This window comes from Podarcis bocagei, assembly GCF_964188305.1.
Source record: "Podarcis bocagei genome assembly, chromosome: 12".
Taxonomy (NCBI): Eukaryota; Metazoa; Chordata; class Lepidosauria; order Squamata; family Lacertidae; genus Podarcis; species Podarcis bocagei.
This window is the reverse complement of record NC_138137.1, coordinates 61661558-61678404: the sequence shown is the minus strand read 5'-3', so window position 1 is coordinate 61678404 and position 16847 is coordinate 61661558. Positions and strand designations below refer to the sequence as shown.

The 16847-nt window shown below is 54.0% G+C and overlaps 1 protein-coding gene across 1 annotated transcript; it reads right to left on the bottom strand.

Annotated features, from left to right (window-relative positions):
- Positions 1–586: 586 nt before the first annotated feature.
- Positions 587–16336, bottom strand: LOC308569944 (ATP-binding cassette sub-family F member 2). Its single transcript, XM_081164212.1, has 14 exons — positions 16138–16336; positions 15149–15361; positions 13071–13253; positions 12737–12908; positions 12552–12647; positions 10752–10854; positions 10465–10560; positions 9814–9933; positions 8800–8889; positions 3769–3879; positions 3599–3661; positions 3155–3283; positions 2383–2586; positions 587–1203 (listed from the first exon to the last, which is right to left on the bottom strand). Exons 1-14 carry the CDS (start codon positions 16298–16300, stop codon positions 1060–1062), a joined length of 1887 nt encoding a protein of 628 aa, XP_081020338.1. The 5' UTR covers positions 16301–16336; the 3' UTR covers positions 587–1059.
- Between the last annotated feature and the right edge of the window lie 511 nt (positions 16337–16847).

Genomic DNA, 16847 nt, shown 5'->3' with positions numbered 1-16847 from the left:
GGAGACAGGCTTGTAGGGCAGTGTGGGAGAGTGGGTACAGCTCCACATGAGTTGAGGCTGGCAAGGGATGCTCAGAGCCACAAAGAGGAGCACTCAGTGCAGCTGGGCATTTCAGTATCACCTGGCCTCCCTCTTGGTCACTTTTGAGAAGGCACTCGCCACTCCCCGCAGACCCAAATGTGAATGAGAAGAAGAAGAAGAGTTTGGATTTGATATCCCGCCTTTCACTCCCCTTCAGGAGTCTCAAAGCGGCTAACATTCTCCTTTCCCTTCCTCCCCCACAACAAACACTCTGTGGGGTGAGTGGGGCTGAGAGACTTCAGAGAAGTGTGACTGGCCCAAGGTCACCCAGCAGCTGCAGGTGGAGGAGCAGAGATGCGAACCCGGTTTCCCAGATTACGAGACTACCACTCTTAACCACTACACCACACTGGCTGCGGATGGCACGGCCACGGTCAAGCCAACCCAACAGCCAGCTGAGACGTCAACTCTTGCTTTTACATTATTTTCCAGACGAGCCGAGGCACACAGAGTTTTCCTGCCCACCCCCCGCTCCTATCGCCTCCGCGAGAAGAAAGCAGAACTATTGAAACACTTTTCCCTCTTTATTACTGGCTGATAAGTTCTCCAACAGGTCTGGTAATTACATCGATAAATAATAATTGCTAAAAACAAACGGAGGCCCAAGGAGTGAAGTCTGGAAATGAAAGCAGAGAGTCAGCCCTGCGGTGTCAGCCAAGACCCTCACCTCCCGCTTGGTGCAGAGGGCTGGAGAAGTTCCCTCTGCAGGCAGGAGGAGGAGGAGGAGGAAGAAGAAGAGGAGGAGAAGGGGTTGTCCAGCTGGGGGGAGCAGAGGGAAGGAGAGTGGAGAGGTGGTGGTTGTGCAAGAGGAAGAAGCAGCAGCAGCAGCGGCGGCAGGAGCTCAGGAACTGAAGAGAAGATTTGTTGCTGCCTGTCCCTTCCCCCTGGCAAGGCGGAGGAGCAGCAGGTGGGCTGGAGGCTGGCACCAGTCTCTGGGGGAAGGCAGCCCATCTGACCCACCGGGCCGGCAGAGGGCCCTCAGGCGCTGTGAGTCTTCTTTGCCATCTGCGGAGGCGGCTCCTCGCCCACCAGCTTGGACTTGAGGTGCTCCTTGTAGGAGAGGATGTCGCCCGGCCACTTGGCGATCGTCCGCTTCTCGCAGACCCAGATCTCTTGGGCCACCTGGAAGGAAGAGCAGGTGGCATCTTGCGTCAGGGAAAGTGCGGGACCTCATCCGAGTCCAAAGCAACAATGTGTGTTTTGCCAGAGGGGCACGTGGAGGGGCTGAGGGTCACAGAGCTTTCCTGTAAAATCCGCTAGAGCGACCTCTGTGAGATCACTTCCTTTGCCTGCCTTGGAAGCGGTAACACAGCATCCTGCCTGGGCACCTTCATCATGCCTCCAAGTCGAGCACACACTCTGCAACTCAGACACCGTTTGGAACTTGCATTTTGTACTTCATAACTTAGATAGCAGTTATAAAACTGTCTTCATTCTGCTACTGTCATTGCTACTTCAAGACCTAAGTTACGTAAGTAAATACTCCTTTTACTTCTTCACCAAATGATGGGCGTGTGATTGTTATTTGGGGAATAGTAATTATAGTTGTTGTTGTTATAACAACAACAACAATAATAATAATAGTACCGCACCCATCTGGCTGGGTTTCCCCAGCCACTCTGGGCGGCTCCCAACAGGATATTAAAAACACAATAAAACATCAGACATTAAAAACTTCACTAAAGCGGGCTGCCTTCAGATGTCTTCTATAAGTCAGATACAGCGGTACCCGGGATGCGAATGGGATCCGTTCCAGAGCCCTGTTCGCATCCTGAAGCGAACACAACCCGCGTCTTAACATGCGCAGGTTACGTTTCGCCGCTTCCGCACATGACATCATTTTGACCATCTGCGCATGCATGCATGGCAAAACCCAGAAGTAATGCGCTCCGTTACTTCCAGTTTGCCGTGGAGCGCAACCCAAAAATACTTAACTTGAAGCACATTTATCCCCAGGTATGACTGTAGTTGTTTATTTCCTTGACATCTGATGGGAGGGCATTCCACAGGGCAGGCGCCACCACCGAGAAGGCCCTCTGGCACAACTCCAGATGTTGCTGAACTTCCTGCCCCCATCAGTCAAGGCTGATTGATGGGAGAGTCCGGCAACATCTGGAGGGGGTAACTCCTTCACTATGGAACCTTCCTCACCCAGCACCAGAACTCGTGGGTTGCTTCATCCTCCTTGCAGGAGGGGAGGGCTCTTCCCACCCCCCACCCCCAGCGTGGCAAGAGGCAGCCTTTGGCGCAGGTGAAGCAGAGGTCCCCAGTGGTGGGTCTGGGGCTGCCCCCTCCACTGACCTGCTGGATGAGCCGGAAGTCGTGGCTGACCAGCATCATGCCTCCCTCGAAGTCGTTGATGGCGTCTGCCAGAGCGTCGATGGTCTCGATGTCCAGGTGGTTGGTGGGCTCATCCAGGAAGAGCATGTGGGGGTTCTGCCAGGCCAGCCAAGCAAAGCAGACGCGGCACTTCTGCCCATCCGACAGGTTCCGGATGGGGCTCACCTGCCGGGCACAACCGTGTCAGAAGAGAAAGAGCCAAAGGGGCCCGTCCAGCCCAGGAGCCTGTTCTCATAGGGGCCACCCGGGGGCTCGAAGGGGAAACCCGCAAGCGAGGTCTGAGCTCAAGAGCAATGTTCCTGCGCTGGTCTAAGCAGAAGGAGGGTCCCCAGCTCATGGGGGGGGGAGAGACCCACTTTGCACACAGAAACCCCCTAAATGCCAGCCCCGAAAGGCGCCTTCACTTGAAAGGCTCAGAACTGGACCCAGGACTCTGGGGCAGTTTCAGGTTCTCAACATTAGGAAGAACGTCTTGACAGCAATAGCTGTTTCCTCGGAGGCTTTTAAGCAGAGGTTGGGTGGCCATCTGTCAGGGACGCTTTACCTGAGATTCCTGCGTTTGGACCCTGCTGTTCTATGATCTCATCCTGCCTGCCTCGGATTCCCCAGGGCTGCCCCCTGGTCTTCTGTGTCCTGCCAGGGGCTGCCCCTCAGACTCTGCTCCCCCCCCCCGCCCCACAGCAGCCACCACAGGCCTGGGGCTCCTTCCTTCTTCCCCCCAGGCCAGACCCACCTGCTGCTTCCCCGTCAGCCCATAGCGCCCGATGATCTTCCTCATCTCCTCCTTCTCCTTGATCTCTGGGTAGCACTTCATCATGTACTCCAGCGGGGAGAGGTCCAGATCCAGCTGCTCTTGCAAGTGCTGAGGAGGCCGAGGGGTGGGGAGAGGAGAGGGAGGATGTGAGGGGAGGAGGCCACACTGCCGCTCCCCATTTTGCCCCCCACAACATCCCTCTGAGGTAGGCTAGGCCGAGAGGCAGGGACTGGCCCCCAAGGTCACACCCAGCAAAAGCCTTCACGCCGGGTGGAGATTCAAACCCAGGCCCTAGTCCCACTGCTGTAGCCACTAGGCCTCACTGGCTCTCTGCACCCACAGGGAACTAGCAGTACCCCCCACCCTCCCAGGTCCTTAGCAGTGCCCTGGGAAGGAGCCAGAAACCCCCCAAATAAACAGCACCTGGTGGTATCTGCCGATCTTGACGTGAGAGTGTTTGCGGATCATGCCGTCGCTGGGCAGCAGCTGGAGGGAAAGGACAAGCCGGTCAGAGACTCCAGCAGAGGAAAAAAGGCCATTTCTAACCGCCCCCCCCCCCCGCCAAAAGCAAGCCACGGGCGCCAGGTCCTCACCTCCCCTGTGAGGAGCTTGAGCAGCGTGCTTTTCCCAGCCCCGTTGGGCCCCACAAGGGCCACGCGAGTGTCCAGGTCGATGCCAAACTCCAGATTGTTGTAGATCCAGGGCTGAAGGGGACAGACAGAGAGGGAGGCAGATAAGTAAGTTTCCTAACTTTATTTCTAACGTTTGAAGTTATATGACTTGTCTGCTCAGTTCAATCATCTTGCATATTTTAAATATACTGCGGCTTGCTGTTATTAATTTTTTTCTGAACAGTTATAGCATAGTAATGATTCATTGAGTGTGGATTTCAGTTTAATTATTGTTTACTGATATTCTGAGAGTTAATCTTATTGTGCGCTATTATATTGTAATGTATTACTGAATAATACTTGGTATCAGCTGCTTATTTCAAAGTCAGATTTTTGTGTGTGTTTTTTTGCCCTGGATTGGACTGTTAGAAGATACTTGATAACATAAGTGTTACGATATTCCGTTCCACCTTAACAGACGTGTGGAATTGCTGTGTGTCACATGTCTGTTTACACTCCAGCACAGCTTGCTGGGAACTTCCGTTTGTGTGCATAGCTTTTGCTTATGCTGCTTGCTTGGACACGGAAGGGAGAAGACATGTTTTTCCTTTTGTCCTGATGTACGCTGATTACGTGGGACGGGGGTGGCACTGTGGGTTAAACCTCAGTGCCTAGGACTTGCCGATCGTCAGGTCGGTGGTTCGAATCCCCGCGGCGGGGTGCACTCCCGTTGCTCGGTCCCAGCGCCTGCCAACCTGGCAGTTCGAAAGCACCCCCGGGTGCAAGTAGATAAATAGGGACCGCTTACTAGCGGGAAGGTAAACTGCATTTCCGTGTGCTGCGGTGGCTCGCCAGATGCAGCTTGTCACGCTGGCCATGTGACCCGGAAGTGTCTTCGGACAGCGCTGGCCCCCGGCCTCTTAAGCGAGATGGGCGCACAACCCCAGAGTCGTACACGACTGGCCCGTACGGGCAGGGGTGTCTTTACCTTACGCTGATTACACTGCCTGTAAATATGCTCTCCCCTTCATGGATCACTGCCTTGCCGTGGCGAAGGGGCTTGAAGAACTCAGAGAAGCTATGAACTATGCCGAGCAGGGCACCCAAGATGAACAGGTCATAGTAGAGAGTTTTGACCAAACGTGATCCACCTGGAGTAGGAACCGGCAAGCCACTCCAGTATCCCTGCCAAGAAAACTCCATGGACAAAGACAACAGGCATATAAAAGTTATGACGCTGGAAGATGAGCCCCTCAGGTCGGAAGGTGTCCTACATGCTACTGGGGAAGAGCGGAGGACAAGTACAAGTAGATCCAGAGCTGATGAAGCGGCTGGGCCAAAGCCGAAAGGACGCTCAGTTGCGGATATGCATGGAAGCGAAAGGAAAGTCCAATGCTGTAAAGAAAAATATTGCATAGGAACCTGGAATGTAAGAACCATGAACCTGGGTAAGTTGGATGTGGTCAAAAATGAGATGGCAAGAATAAATATTGACATCCTGGGCATCAGTGAGCTAAAATGGACGGGAATGGGCGAATTCAGTTCGGATGACTATCATATCTACTACTGTGGGCAAGAAACCCGTAAAAGAAATGGAGTGGCCCTCATAGTCAACAAAAGAGTGGCGAAAGCTGTACTGGGATGCAGTCTCAAAAATGATAGAATGATCTCGATACGAATCCAAGGCAGACCTTTTAACATCACAGTAATCCAAGTTTATGCACCAACTACTGGTGCTGAAGAAACTGAAATTGACCAATTCTATGAAGACTTACAAGACCTTATAGAAGTGACACCAAAGAAGGATGTTCTGCTCATTATAGGGGATTGGAATGCTAAAGTAGGGAATCAAGAGATAAAAGGAACAACTGGCAAGTTTGGCCTTGGAGATCAAAACGAAGCAGGGCAAAGGCTAATAGAGTTCTGTCAAGAGAACAAGCTGGTCATCACAAACACGCTTTTCCAACAACACAAGAGACGACTCTACACATGGACATCACCAGATGGGCAGCATCAAAATCAGATTGATTATATTCTCTGCAGCCAAAGATGGAGAAGCTCTATACAGTCAGCAAAAACAAGACCTGGAGCTGACTGTGGCTCAGATCATCAGCTTCTTATAGCAAAATTCAAGCTTAAACTGAAGAAAGTAGGAAAAACCACTGGACAGGTAAGATACAATCTAAACCAAATCCCTTATGAATACACAGTGGAAGTGAGGAACAGGTTTAAGGATTTAGATTTGCTGGACAGAGTGCCTGAAGAACTATGGGTGGAGGCTCGCAACATTATACAGGAGGCAGCAACTAAAACCATCCCAATGAAAAAGAAATGCAAGAAAGCAAAGTGGCTGTCCAACGAGGCCTTACAAATAGCGGGGGAGAGAAGGCAAGCAAAATGCGAGGGAGATAATGAAAGATACAAGAAATTGAATGCAGATTTCCAAAGAATAGCAAGGAGAGACAAGAAGACCTTCTTAAACGAGCAATGCAAAGAAATAGAGGAAAACAACAGAATGGGAAGAACCAGAGATCTGTTCAAGAAAATCGGAAATATGAAAGGAACATTTCGTACAAAGATTACCATAATAAAGGACAAAAGTGGTAAAGACCTAACTGAAGCAGAAGACATCAAGAAGAGGTGGCAAGAATACACAGAGGAATTATACCAGAAAGATATGGATGTCTCGTACACCCCAGGTAGTGTGGTTGCTGACCTTGAGGCAGACATCCTGGAGAGTGAAGTCAAATGGGCCTTAGAAAGCACTGCAAATAACAAGGCCAGTGGAAGTGATGGTATTCCAGCTGAACTGTTTAAAATTTTAAAAGATGATGCTGTTAAGGTGCTACACTCAATATGCCAGCAAGTTTGGAAAACTCAGCAGTGGCCAGAGGATTGGAGAAGATCAGTCTACATCCCAATCCCAAAGAAAGGCAGTGCCAAAGAATGCTCCAACTACCGCACAATTTCACTCATTTCACATGCTAGCAAGGTTATGCTTAAAATTCTACAAGGAAGGCTCAAGCAGTATGTGGACCGAGAACTCCCAGAAGTGCAAGCTGGATTTAGAAGAGGCAGAGGAACCAGAGACCAAATTGCAAACATGCGCTGGATTATGGAGAAAGCTAGAGAGTTCCAGAAAGACATCTACTTCTGCTTCATTGACTATGCAAAAGCCTTTGTCTGTGTCGACCACGGCAAATTATGGCAAGTTCTTAAAGAAATGGGAGTGCCTGATCACCTCATCTGTCTCCTGAGAAATCTCTATGTGGGACAAGAAGCTACAGTTAGAACTGGATATGGAACAACTGATTGGTTCCAAATTGGGAAAGGAGTACGGCAAGGCTGTATATTGTCTCCCTGCTTATTTAACTTATATGCAGAATTCATCATGCGAAAGGCTGGGCTGGATGAATCCCAAGCCGGAATTAAGATTGCCGGAAGAAATATCAACAACCTCAGATATGCAGATGACACAACCTTGATGGCAGAAAGTGAAGAGGAATTAAAGAACCTTTTAATGAGGGTGAAAGAGGAGAGCGCAAAATATGGTCTGAAGCTCAACATCAAAAAAACGAAGATCATGGCCACTGGTCCCATCACCTCCTGGCAAATAGAAGGGGAAGAAATGGAGGCAGTGAGAGATTTTACTTTCTTGGGCTCCATGATCAGTGCAGATGGTGACAGCAGTCACGAAATTAAAAGACGCCTGCTCCTTGGGAGAAAGGCGATGGCAAACCTAGACAACATCTTAAAAAGCAGAGACATCACCTTGCCAACAAAGGTCCGTATAGTAAAAGCCATGGTTTTCCCAGTAGTGATGTATGGAAGTGAGAGCTGGACCATAAAGAAGGCTGATCGCCGAAGAATGGATGCTTTTGAATTATGGTGCTGGAGGAGACTCTGGAGAGTCCCATGGACTGCAAGAAGATCAAACCTCTCCATTCTGAAGGAAATCAGCCCTGAGTGCTCACTGGAAGGACAGATCCTGAAGCTGAGGCTCCAAGACTTTGGCCACCTCATGAGAAGAGAAGACTCCCTGGAAAAGACCCTGATGTTGGGAAAGATGGAGGGCACAAGGAGAAGGGGACGACAGAGAATGAGATGGTTGGATGATGTTCTTGAAGCTACCAGCATGAGGGAGGCAGTGGAAGACAGGAGTGCCTGGCGTGCTCTGGTCCAGGGGGTCACGAAGAGTCGGACACAACTAAACGACTAAACAACAACAAAATATGCTCTTCGCAGCCGTCTCCTGCCACTTCCGTGGCGTAGTGTTTACTCTGGCTGATTAGAGCGTGCTCCAGATTCTGAAGGCTTCTGAAGTTGTGGGTCGCTGTTTCATGCTGCACCAAGGACTGGAGTTCGACCGGCACGTCGGCCGCTGAGCTGGAGCCGGCTGGGGGCTTGCCAACTGCCCCCGATTCCTTAGCAGCATGACAAGAATAAGAGCCTGGTGGACCAGGCCTATGCCCCATCTAGTCCTCTTCCCACAGTGGCCAACCAGTTAACTCTTTGGGGAACCCAGAAGGAGGATCCGAGGGCGAGAGCAGCTCTCCGGTCCTCTGGTTTCCAGCAACTGGGATTCAGAAGCACCTACTGCCTCCGACTGCGGGGGCCTAGCATCCTGGCTAGGAATCACAAATTCTTCTACACGACTTTGCCTAATCCCCTTTTGAAGTCACATGGTTTGGCTCCTGCGGAAAGGAGTTCCACAGTTGAACCCTCTGCCGCAGGAAAGACTTCCTTCCATTTCCCTTCCGTCTTCCCACGTTCGGCTTCATCGGACGTCTCCGTGTTAGGAGAGAGGGAGGAAAGCTTTCTCCTCTCCCCTTTCCTCCACGCCAGGAATAATTTTATAAGCCTCTATCCTGCGGCCTCTCCCTGGCCTTCTCTCTCAGTCATACATTCTGCTGCTTCTTCAGCTTGTGAGCCGCCTTGTGTGTCGCAGTACAGATAGGCGGCGTACGAATTAAGAGTGAATGAAATTCCGATATTGACAGCCCCTCCACTCACCCCATCCTGGCTGTATCTGAAGCTGACGTTCTGAACCATGATGACAGGAGGCGGGATCTTCCCGCACGAGGGGAAGTAGAAGGAGAGGGTCTGGGGAAGAAGAAGAGGGAAAGGTCAGCAACCTGGGCTTCTCCATTTTTTTATTACATTTTTATTAGGAATTTAAACAAAACATATAATCTTAAAACATATGATCCTTAATTCCCCATTCCCCCCCCCCATAAAACACCCCCCTTCCCTGGCTTCCCTCAGTTCCAATCCCTGGTTTCCTTAATTTGTCTAACTGGTTGTTATCAATAAAAAGTTTGTGAGTGTTTATTCAAAACCTGCCAAGGAGTCCAATTCACTTTGTTGCATCTTTAAGTACTTTGTAAAAGGTTCCCATTCATCTAGTTATCCTTGTCCCGTAGTTTATGTGTCAATTTTGCCAGTTCTGCATAGTCCATCAATTTCTCTTACCATACTTCTTTAGTTTTCCATCCTTGTGCTATTAAGACTCTCGCCGCCATTGTTGCGTACATTAAAATGTTTTTCTTTGGCAGGTCTTTCCCTACTATCCCTAACAAAAATGCTTCAGGTTTTTTTTAACAAATATTTTAAAAAATATTTCAGGGGCCATGCTAATCTTCTCTGTGTTGTTCCAATTTTAGTATATGCGCTGCTGAAGCGAGCACAGCAACCTTGGTTTCTCCTCCCTGCAGCACCCCAGGCCAGGAGCCGCTGCCCCCTTCTCCCCTCCCAGGCCGGCTAGCGCCTGGGAAGGAAGGAGACCCGCCCAGGGGGGTCCTGGGTAGCTGGTCAGAGAACCACAGAAGTGGAGAGTTGGAAGGGACCCAAGGGTCATCCAGACCAACCCGCGGCACTGATTACAGGAACCGAAGTCCTGGTCTTCTAGCCACCCCCCCATCCCTGTACAAGAGCCCCAGGAAAGCCTGCTGAGTTGCCCCTGCCCCCCGGCTCAGCCCCTTCAGCCCCCACTTGTGGGGGCACAGGCTGACCATCTCCCCACCTCACCTTGTCGTTGACCACCCGTTCGGTCAGCCCTGAGGCCATCATCTTCTGGAGGGTCTTCTCTTTGCTCTGCGCCTGGCGAGCCAGCTTGGCGCTGCCGTGACCAAAGCGGGCGATGTAGTTCTGCAACGATTCAGAGGTCAGCGGTGGGCACAGAGGCGAGGGCACAGGGAGCGGGGAAAGGAGGGGAATAAATTTGGACAGAAGACTCAGACGAGGTCTCCTTTGAAGCCAGGCCACCAAGAATTCTAGAGTCAGAGGGACCCACCTGCCAAAATGCCCATCATGGTGGGGTTGGCCAGATCCTGTCCCCCACCCCCGGACAACAACACCCCTGGCTCCATATAGCTCAGCACCAACCAGCAACAGCACCCCAGATTTTTTTGGGGGGGAAGGGGAGCACAAGAGAAATTAACATTCAATGGCTTTTAAAATATGCTCGTTTTATACTGTATATTATACTCTCATTTTGTATTTTTCTGTTGTGAATCGCCCTGGGATGTTCAGCTGAAGAGCAGCATACGAATTCAGTAAATAGGTAAATGCAAATAAACTCTCCCCTCTCCTGTGATGCCCAGCAACTGTCTCCCCCTGCAGAGGGCAGGGCAGAGCCCCCGTGGAGGTGGCCTTCAGGAGTCCCTTTGGGATGGCTACCTTCATGTGGGCAATCTGATCCTGCTCCCAGTGGAAGCGCTTCATTTGGTTCTCCTCCAGCTCCAGGCGGGTCTTCACATACTGGTCGTAGTTACCCTGGAGGAGGAGAGAGGGATACCCCGTTGGCCTGGGGCTCATCCTGCAACCCTCCAGGCCCAGCCACCACAGCCAGGGGGCAGGCACACAAAAGAGGACCCACGACCCTTGATTCTGGAAGCAGGGCCAGTCTCTCTCAGGAGGCGGCAGCAAGCCTCACTGCCCAGCGCCTGGCCCCGATTCCTGCTCACCGTGTAATACTTGAGCTTGCGGTTGTGCATGTGGATGATGTTGGTGCAGACGCCGTTCAGGAAGTCCTGAGAATGGGAGATGAGCACCAGGATGCGCTTGAACCTGCGGAAGCAGAGCCAGAAGTGTGAGAAAAGATGCGTGCAGCCTGGGAGTCATGCTGGACTCACAGCTGTCCATGGAGGTGCAGGTCCATTCTGCGTCCAGGGCAGCTGTTTATCAGCTCCATCTGGTATGCAGGATGAGGCCCTACCTGCCCACGGACTGTGTCTCGCCAGAGTGGTGCATGCTCTAGTTATCTCCCACAAGGACTACTGCAATGCACTCTACATGGGGCTACCTTTGAAGGTGACCTGGAAACTACAACTAATCCAGAATGCGGCAGCCAGACTGGTGACTGGAGTAGCCACCGAGACAACCTAACACTGGTCCTGAAAATACACTTCCAACCACAATTCAAAGTTTTGGTGCTGACCTTGAAAGCCCTAAGCGGCCATGGCCCAGTAGACCTGAAGGAGCGTCTCCGTCCCCATCATTCAGCCCAGACACTGAGGTCCAGCTCCGAGGGCCTTCTGGTGGTTCACTCGCTGCGAGAAGCCAAGTTACAGGGAACCAGGCAGACGGCCTTCTCGGTGGTGGCACCCGCCCTGTGGAACGCCCTCCCACCAGATGTCAAGGAAATAAACAACTGACTTTTAGAAGACACCTGAAGGTAGCCCTCCTGTATCAGGAGGCTTTTAATGTTTGTTGTTTTCAGATATGCCGTAAGCTGCCCAGAGTAGCTGGGGAAACCCAGTCAGATGGGTGGGGTATAGATAATAAAAATATTATTAGCAGTAGTAGTAGTATTACTACTATTACTATTAATATTCCCTCTCTCATAACTCTTCAACCAACGGACATTCCATGGAGCTGAACCTTGGAATATCCACGACAGATAAAACCAACTGGCTTATGTGTGTGGTATGGAAGCTGTACTACCCGGGACAGGTTGGGGTTGTGCAGGGTTGTTAAGGCAGCAGAGAGCATTGTTGGCTGCCCACTCTCCACCTTAGAGCAGATTTATGCCACAAGGTGCCATAGGAAGGCACTGGACATAGTAAAAGATCCATCGCATCCTGGTCACTGTCTCTTCGAGCTCCTGCCGTCGGGACGGAGATACAGGACGATGAAGACAAGAACAAGCCGTCTTAAGAACAGCTTCTTCTCCAGAGCGATCTCGGCCCTGAATGGGAAGCCTGGACTTTGAAAGTCATCTAATCTTCCTTGCTGTATTATACTGTATTGTTTTAATTAGTGTTTTTATAGTTGTTTTGATTTTGTGTGGAGTGTCCCACCTGGGTGGATGGAGCAGCCAAGTAATTTCGTTGTCCCCGAGAGGGGGCAATGACAATAAAGATATTATTATTATTATTATTATTATTCTGTGGAACTCTCTCCTGCAGGCGGCCACCAACCTGGATGGCTTTAAAAGAAGATTAGACCAATTCATGGAGCAGGAGAAGGCTATGGAAGTCTGCTAGCCAGGATGCTAGCTTCTAATAGCAGGAGGAGAGCGTTGCTCTGGGGCTCAAGTCCCACGTGGGGGCTTCTGGTGGGTCACTGGCCTAATCCAGCAGCCAGGCTCTCCTTATGGAACCTCCAGGTCCAGAGGCAGTCTATCTCGACCCCTCCTTTCCCACGGGCATTTGGAAGAGGACGCTGGAGTAGGTGGGACCCAGAAGGGTCCTCGGAAAGGGGAGTTGGAAGGGAAAGCCGAGCTCAATGGGGCAGGGGGTGGGGTGCGAGGGGCCGGCACTCACGTCTTCAGCTCCTCCTCCAGCCAGACGCAGGCGTCCAGGTCCAGGTGGTTGGTGGGCTCGTCCAGCAGCAGCATGAAGGGCCGGATGAAGAGCGCCCTGCGAGGGGGGGGGGGAGAGAAGGGGAGGCCGGTGTGAGGGAGCCTGCCCAGCCCCAGAGGAGCCCATCCTGCCCGCCCAGCACCCACCTGGCCAGGGCCACCCGCATCCGCCAGCCGCCGCTGAAGTCCTTCAGCTTCTTCCTCTGCATGAGGGGGGTGAAGCCCAGGCCGTGCAGGATCCGCGACGCCCGCATCTCCGCCTTGTCAGCGTCCAGCTCCTCCAAACGCTCGTACAGCTCCATCAGTTTCTCACACTCAGCTGGGGGGGGGGGAGAGAAAGCAGGTGAGCCCACCTGGCTCTGGGCCCCTGCGCTGCTGCTGCTGCTGCAGTGGGAGATGTGTGTCCGCTCCCCCCCCCCCCGATTTGCTCCACTGGGAGGCCTGCGGTTTTAGGGCGCTGGACCAATTTAAGAGCCGTTACCGTCCTCGTGCGCCAGCCGCTCTGCTTCCCTCTCCAGCATGGCTCTTTCCGTGTCCACCTCCATCACGCACTGCAGGGGCGTCTTCTCGCTGGGGGGCATCTCGCGGGTCAAGTGGTAGATGTCGATGTGCTCGGGGATGGGCACCTCCCGCTTCCCGATGGCCGACAGCAGCATGGACTTCCCTGGGCAAGGGAGGCAAGCAGAGGGCCCCAGTGAACCCCAGGGAGACATTCCCAAGGGTGAGAGCCACTCAATGGTGGGGCAGACTCCCTCAGAAGTGGAAGGGGGGATCTGTTTCCCCAGAGTTTTTCAATCAGGAGTCGGAGTGTCAGGGGTGAACATGAACATGAAATTTATTACGGTCAGAGACCAGCTTGACAAACGCAAATGGAACTACAATCCCAATAGCAAAACAAACATTTAGAACAATATACAACAATGGATTTTAAGTTTAAAAGTGCGATAGGCATGTAAACACACAAAAAGTTTAAAATAGGCTACCTTAGAGAAATGACCCAGGGGTGCTTTTGCTGCGATACCTGCCTTATAGGGGGTTGGGCGACCCTCGGGGTCCCTTCCAGGATTCCAAGACCCCTCTGGTCATCTCTAGCAATGCAGCCGTCTCTCAAGGGAGCCACAAGGAAGGCCACTCCTAGATGCCTGGTGAACTGACCCTCCGGCCCCAGAGATTCCTGTAAAACCCGCCTCTGTGGTGCTGCAGTGCTCAAAACTGGGAGGTGTCCCTCAGGTTCCCCTCTATACCTGGAGTTTGCGGCCCCCGCAGGAGAGGGGCCTGATGGGGAAAGGGCTGCCACATAGCCGGGGAACCCCCCAAAAAGAAAGGCAGCCCCAGGACACATGACGCCACGAGTTTATTTAAATGCCATGCGGACGACTGTGTACAAGACTCAAGACCTACATGTATAATAGTCTTGGAAGACAACAATGCAGGTATAGTATTTTTTAAAAGCAACTTTTTAAAAGTTGGGGGAAGGAAGTTTTTGGTATTGGCCCACATAAATGCCTGACTGACCTCACATATGAAAACTATCAGACGCAAAAGCAGTACCAAAGAACCACAGAACTGTAAAGTTGGAAAGGAACCCCAAGGCTCATCTAAATTGATCCCCCCCCCCCCGCAATACAGGAATCAGATGAGAAACAGAAATAGAAATGGCGAGTGGATGATCAGGGCTGATGTTGTCTCTCTGGCCCCAATGGCCAGCTGTGCTCCTTGGAAAGCAAAAAAAAAAAAAAAAAAAAAAGGTGGTGGGAGGGAGGGGGCTCTGGGCAGCAAGGCCCCCAAACGACTGAGTCAATGAAACCCAGGATTTTCTGACAGAAAAGATAGGGCAGCTACCAGCAAAAACACAGAACTTCTACGTGGGCACCAAACTTCCATCTTTGCAAACTGCCTGACAAGATCAGTCTGAGGTGGCACCCAAGAGAGATGACAGCATCACGCAGAAATGCTCTTGCCTGGTTGGACATGGGGCTGACGGGAGCTGCTGCCCAACAGACTCCACACCGCAGGCGGTGAAAATAGTCCCCAGGAGACGGATCCAGGGCCATTGAGCTGCTCCTCGGACGCTGGCCAAGGAGGCTGATCTTCTGCCAAGAAGAGGCCAGGCAGTGCCCAACAACTGAGCTCCCACGGCACCCCAACAGCCTCTGAGGGAGAGGTGCCCGTTTCCCCTTTGGCAGGCTGTCAGCGCCTTGGTTTTTCCAAGGCACCTCCTTGGCAGAAGGGCAAATGGACCAGTGGGGGCCCCAAAAAACCTCCCAGAGCTCCACTGGCATCGGTGCCACCTTGGCAAAGGGCTGGAAGGCTGAGTCTGGCCCCTGCAATGCCAGGCTTCACAGTAAGCTCCACCGTCTCCCACCCCTCCATCCCGGCACCCATCCACCTGGGGGGGATTTGTGCTCTGGCCCCCTTGCAGAGCTGGAAGGGTCCCCCAAGGGCCACCTAGTCCAACCCCCAGTGCTGAAGCTATCACAACTGACCCTCTTGCCTACCCTACCCCCATGTTAGCCATGCTCCTTCCGCCCTGCCCTGCCGCCCCGCCCTTGGCCTCACCGGTGCCATTCAGGCCAATGAGGCCATAGCGCCGCCCTGAGTTGAGCTCCAACTTGGTGTCGCTCAGCAGCTCCTGTCCATGGAAGGTGAGGGAGAGGTTGATGATGTGAACGTCGGTGCTGTTGGGGTGCGAGGCGAGGACCCCCGTCACGGCGCGGGCGGCCGCCTTCTTCAGCTCAAACTCCTCAATGGCCTTGGAGATGGTGTCCACATCTGGAGGGGGAACCACAGCAACCATGAGAACCGAGGGATCCTCTCAGGGGGGTGGCGTTGGCTTGGGGGAGGGAAGAGAGAACTGGGTGCCCCCCCCCCCGCCAAGCCCCTTCCTTTCACAAGGAGAGAGATAAGGAAAGCTGCCTTCTGGAATGACATGCAGCGGTTCTCCACCTGTGGGTCCCCAGATTTTGTTGGACTACAACTCCCATCATCCCTGAGCTCTGGCCTTGCTAGCTAGGGGTGAAGGGAGTTGTAGTCCAACAACATCTGGGGACCCACAGGTGGAGAAAGGCTGGCTTCTGCACAAAGGGGGGGTCACCCCACCCAGGAAAAGGACTCGGAGAGGGACAAGCCCAAAGAGGGCAACAACCCCCCTGGCTCCTGACTGAGAAGGCTTTAGAGAAGGCGATGAATCATCCCGGTGGGGGACCCGGGCAGCCTCGTGCCCCATAGGCCGGCCCACGTGCCAGAGAAGGGGGGAGAGGGAGGAGCGGCCCTTCCGGGATCCTCGCCCGGCCCGGGGAAAGGCGGGAGAGGGCGGCTCCTCACTGAGGACTGGAGCCTTGCTTGAGAGAGGCGCAGAATCACCCCGATGGGGGGCCCCTGCCCCCCATGCGAGAGGAAGGAGCGGCTCTTCCTGGCCCAGGAAAGGGACTGGCGGGGGGGGAGGCGGAAGAGGGCGGCAGCCACCTCCCCGCGGCTCCTCGCTGAGGACTGGCGCCTTGTTGGCGAGGAGGCGCCGCGGAGCCCCCTCCCCCCCCCGGGCGGCCCACCTGGCTCGGCGTCGGCCCCGTTGGCCTGGCGCCCCCCCCGGGCGGCCTCGGGCTCCCCGCCGGCGTCCTCGCCGTTCTCCTCGGGGCCTCTCCGGGGCCTCTGGCGGGCCTTGGCCGCCTCCTTCTTCTTGGCCGCCTTCTTCTTGGCCAGGTCCGACGGCATCGCGGGAGGAGGCCCGGCCCGGCCTCGCTGCTCCTCCTTCCGGGCTCCGCTCCGCCGGCCTCTCGCTCGCTTCTCGCTTCTCGCTCTCCCCGCCGCGCTTTCCCTCCTGTCGCAACAGAGCAGCTGCCGCCGCCACCGCCGCGTGCACCCCAGGCCCCGCCCCGCGACGCCGCGACGCTCCGCCAATGGCCGCCCGAGACGTCAGCGCCCGCCGGGCCCCGGGGCACGCCGGGAAGGCGAGTCTGGGCGGACTGCGGCGCCCGGCATGCCCCGCGCGGGAAGGGGCACCTTGGGAAATGGAGTCCGGAGGGAGGCGCCGCGGGGGCGGAAGAAGAGGAGCGGGAGGAAGCGCGGCAGGCCGCCTGGCGGGGACGGGGGCAGCGTGTGAACGCCAGACACGTGTCGCGGCCCAGCTGCGAGGAGGACCGGGGCGGAAGGTGAGCCCCGGGAACCGGGCAGGAGCGAGGGGGAAGCCGCCTCCGTCCGAGGGGAAGGGGCAGCCCGCCCCGTCGGGGCAGCCGCGGAGAGCAGCCGGCCAGCCCCGCTC

What these genes read in the sequence shown, in the direction of transcription:
- LOC308569944 (XM_081164212.1), bottom strand. Translation starts at nt 16,300, where the DNA reads ATGCCGTCGGACCTGGCCAAGAAGAAGGCGGCCAAGAAGAAGGAGGCG. An exon ending in TCAGATACAGCCAGGATGGG is followed by an intron (nt 3,880 to 8,799) that starts GTGAGTGGAGGG and finishes TGTCCCCTTCAG; the next exon opens with CCCTGGATCTACAACAATCT. An exon ending in GGCTGACGGGGAAGCAGCAG is followed by an intron (nt 2,587 to 3,154) that starts GTGGGTCTGGCC and finishes TGTGCCCGGCAG; the next exon opens with GTGAGCCCCATCCGGAACCT.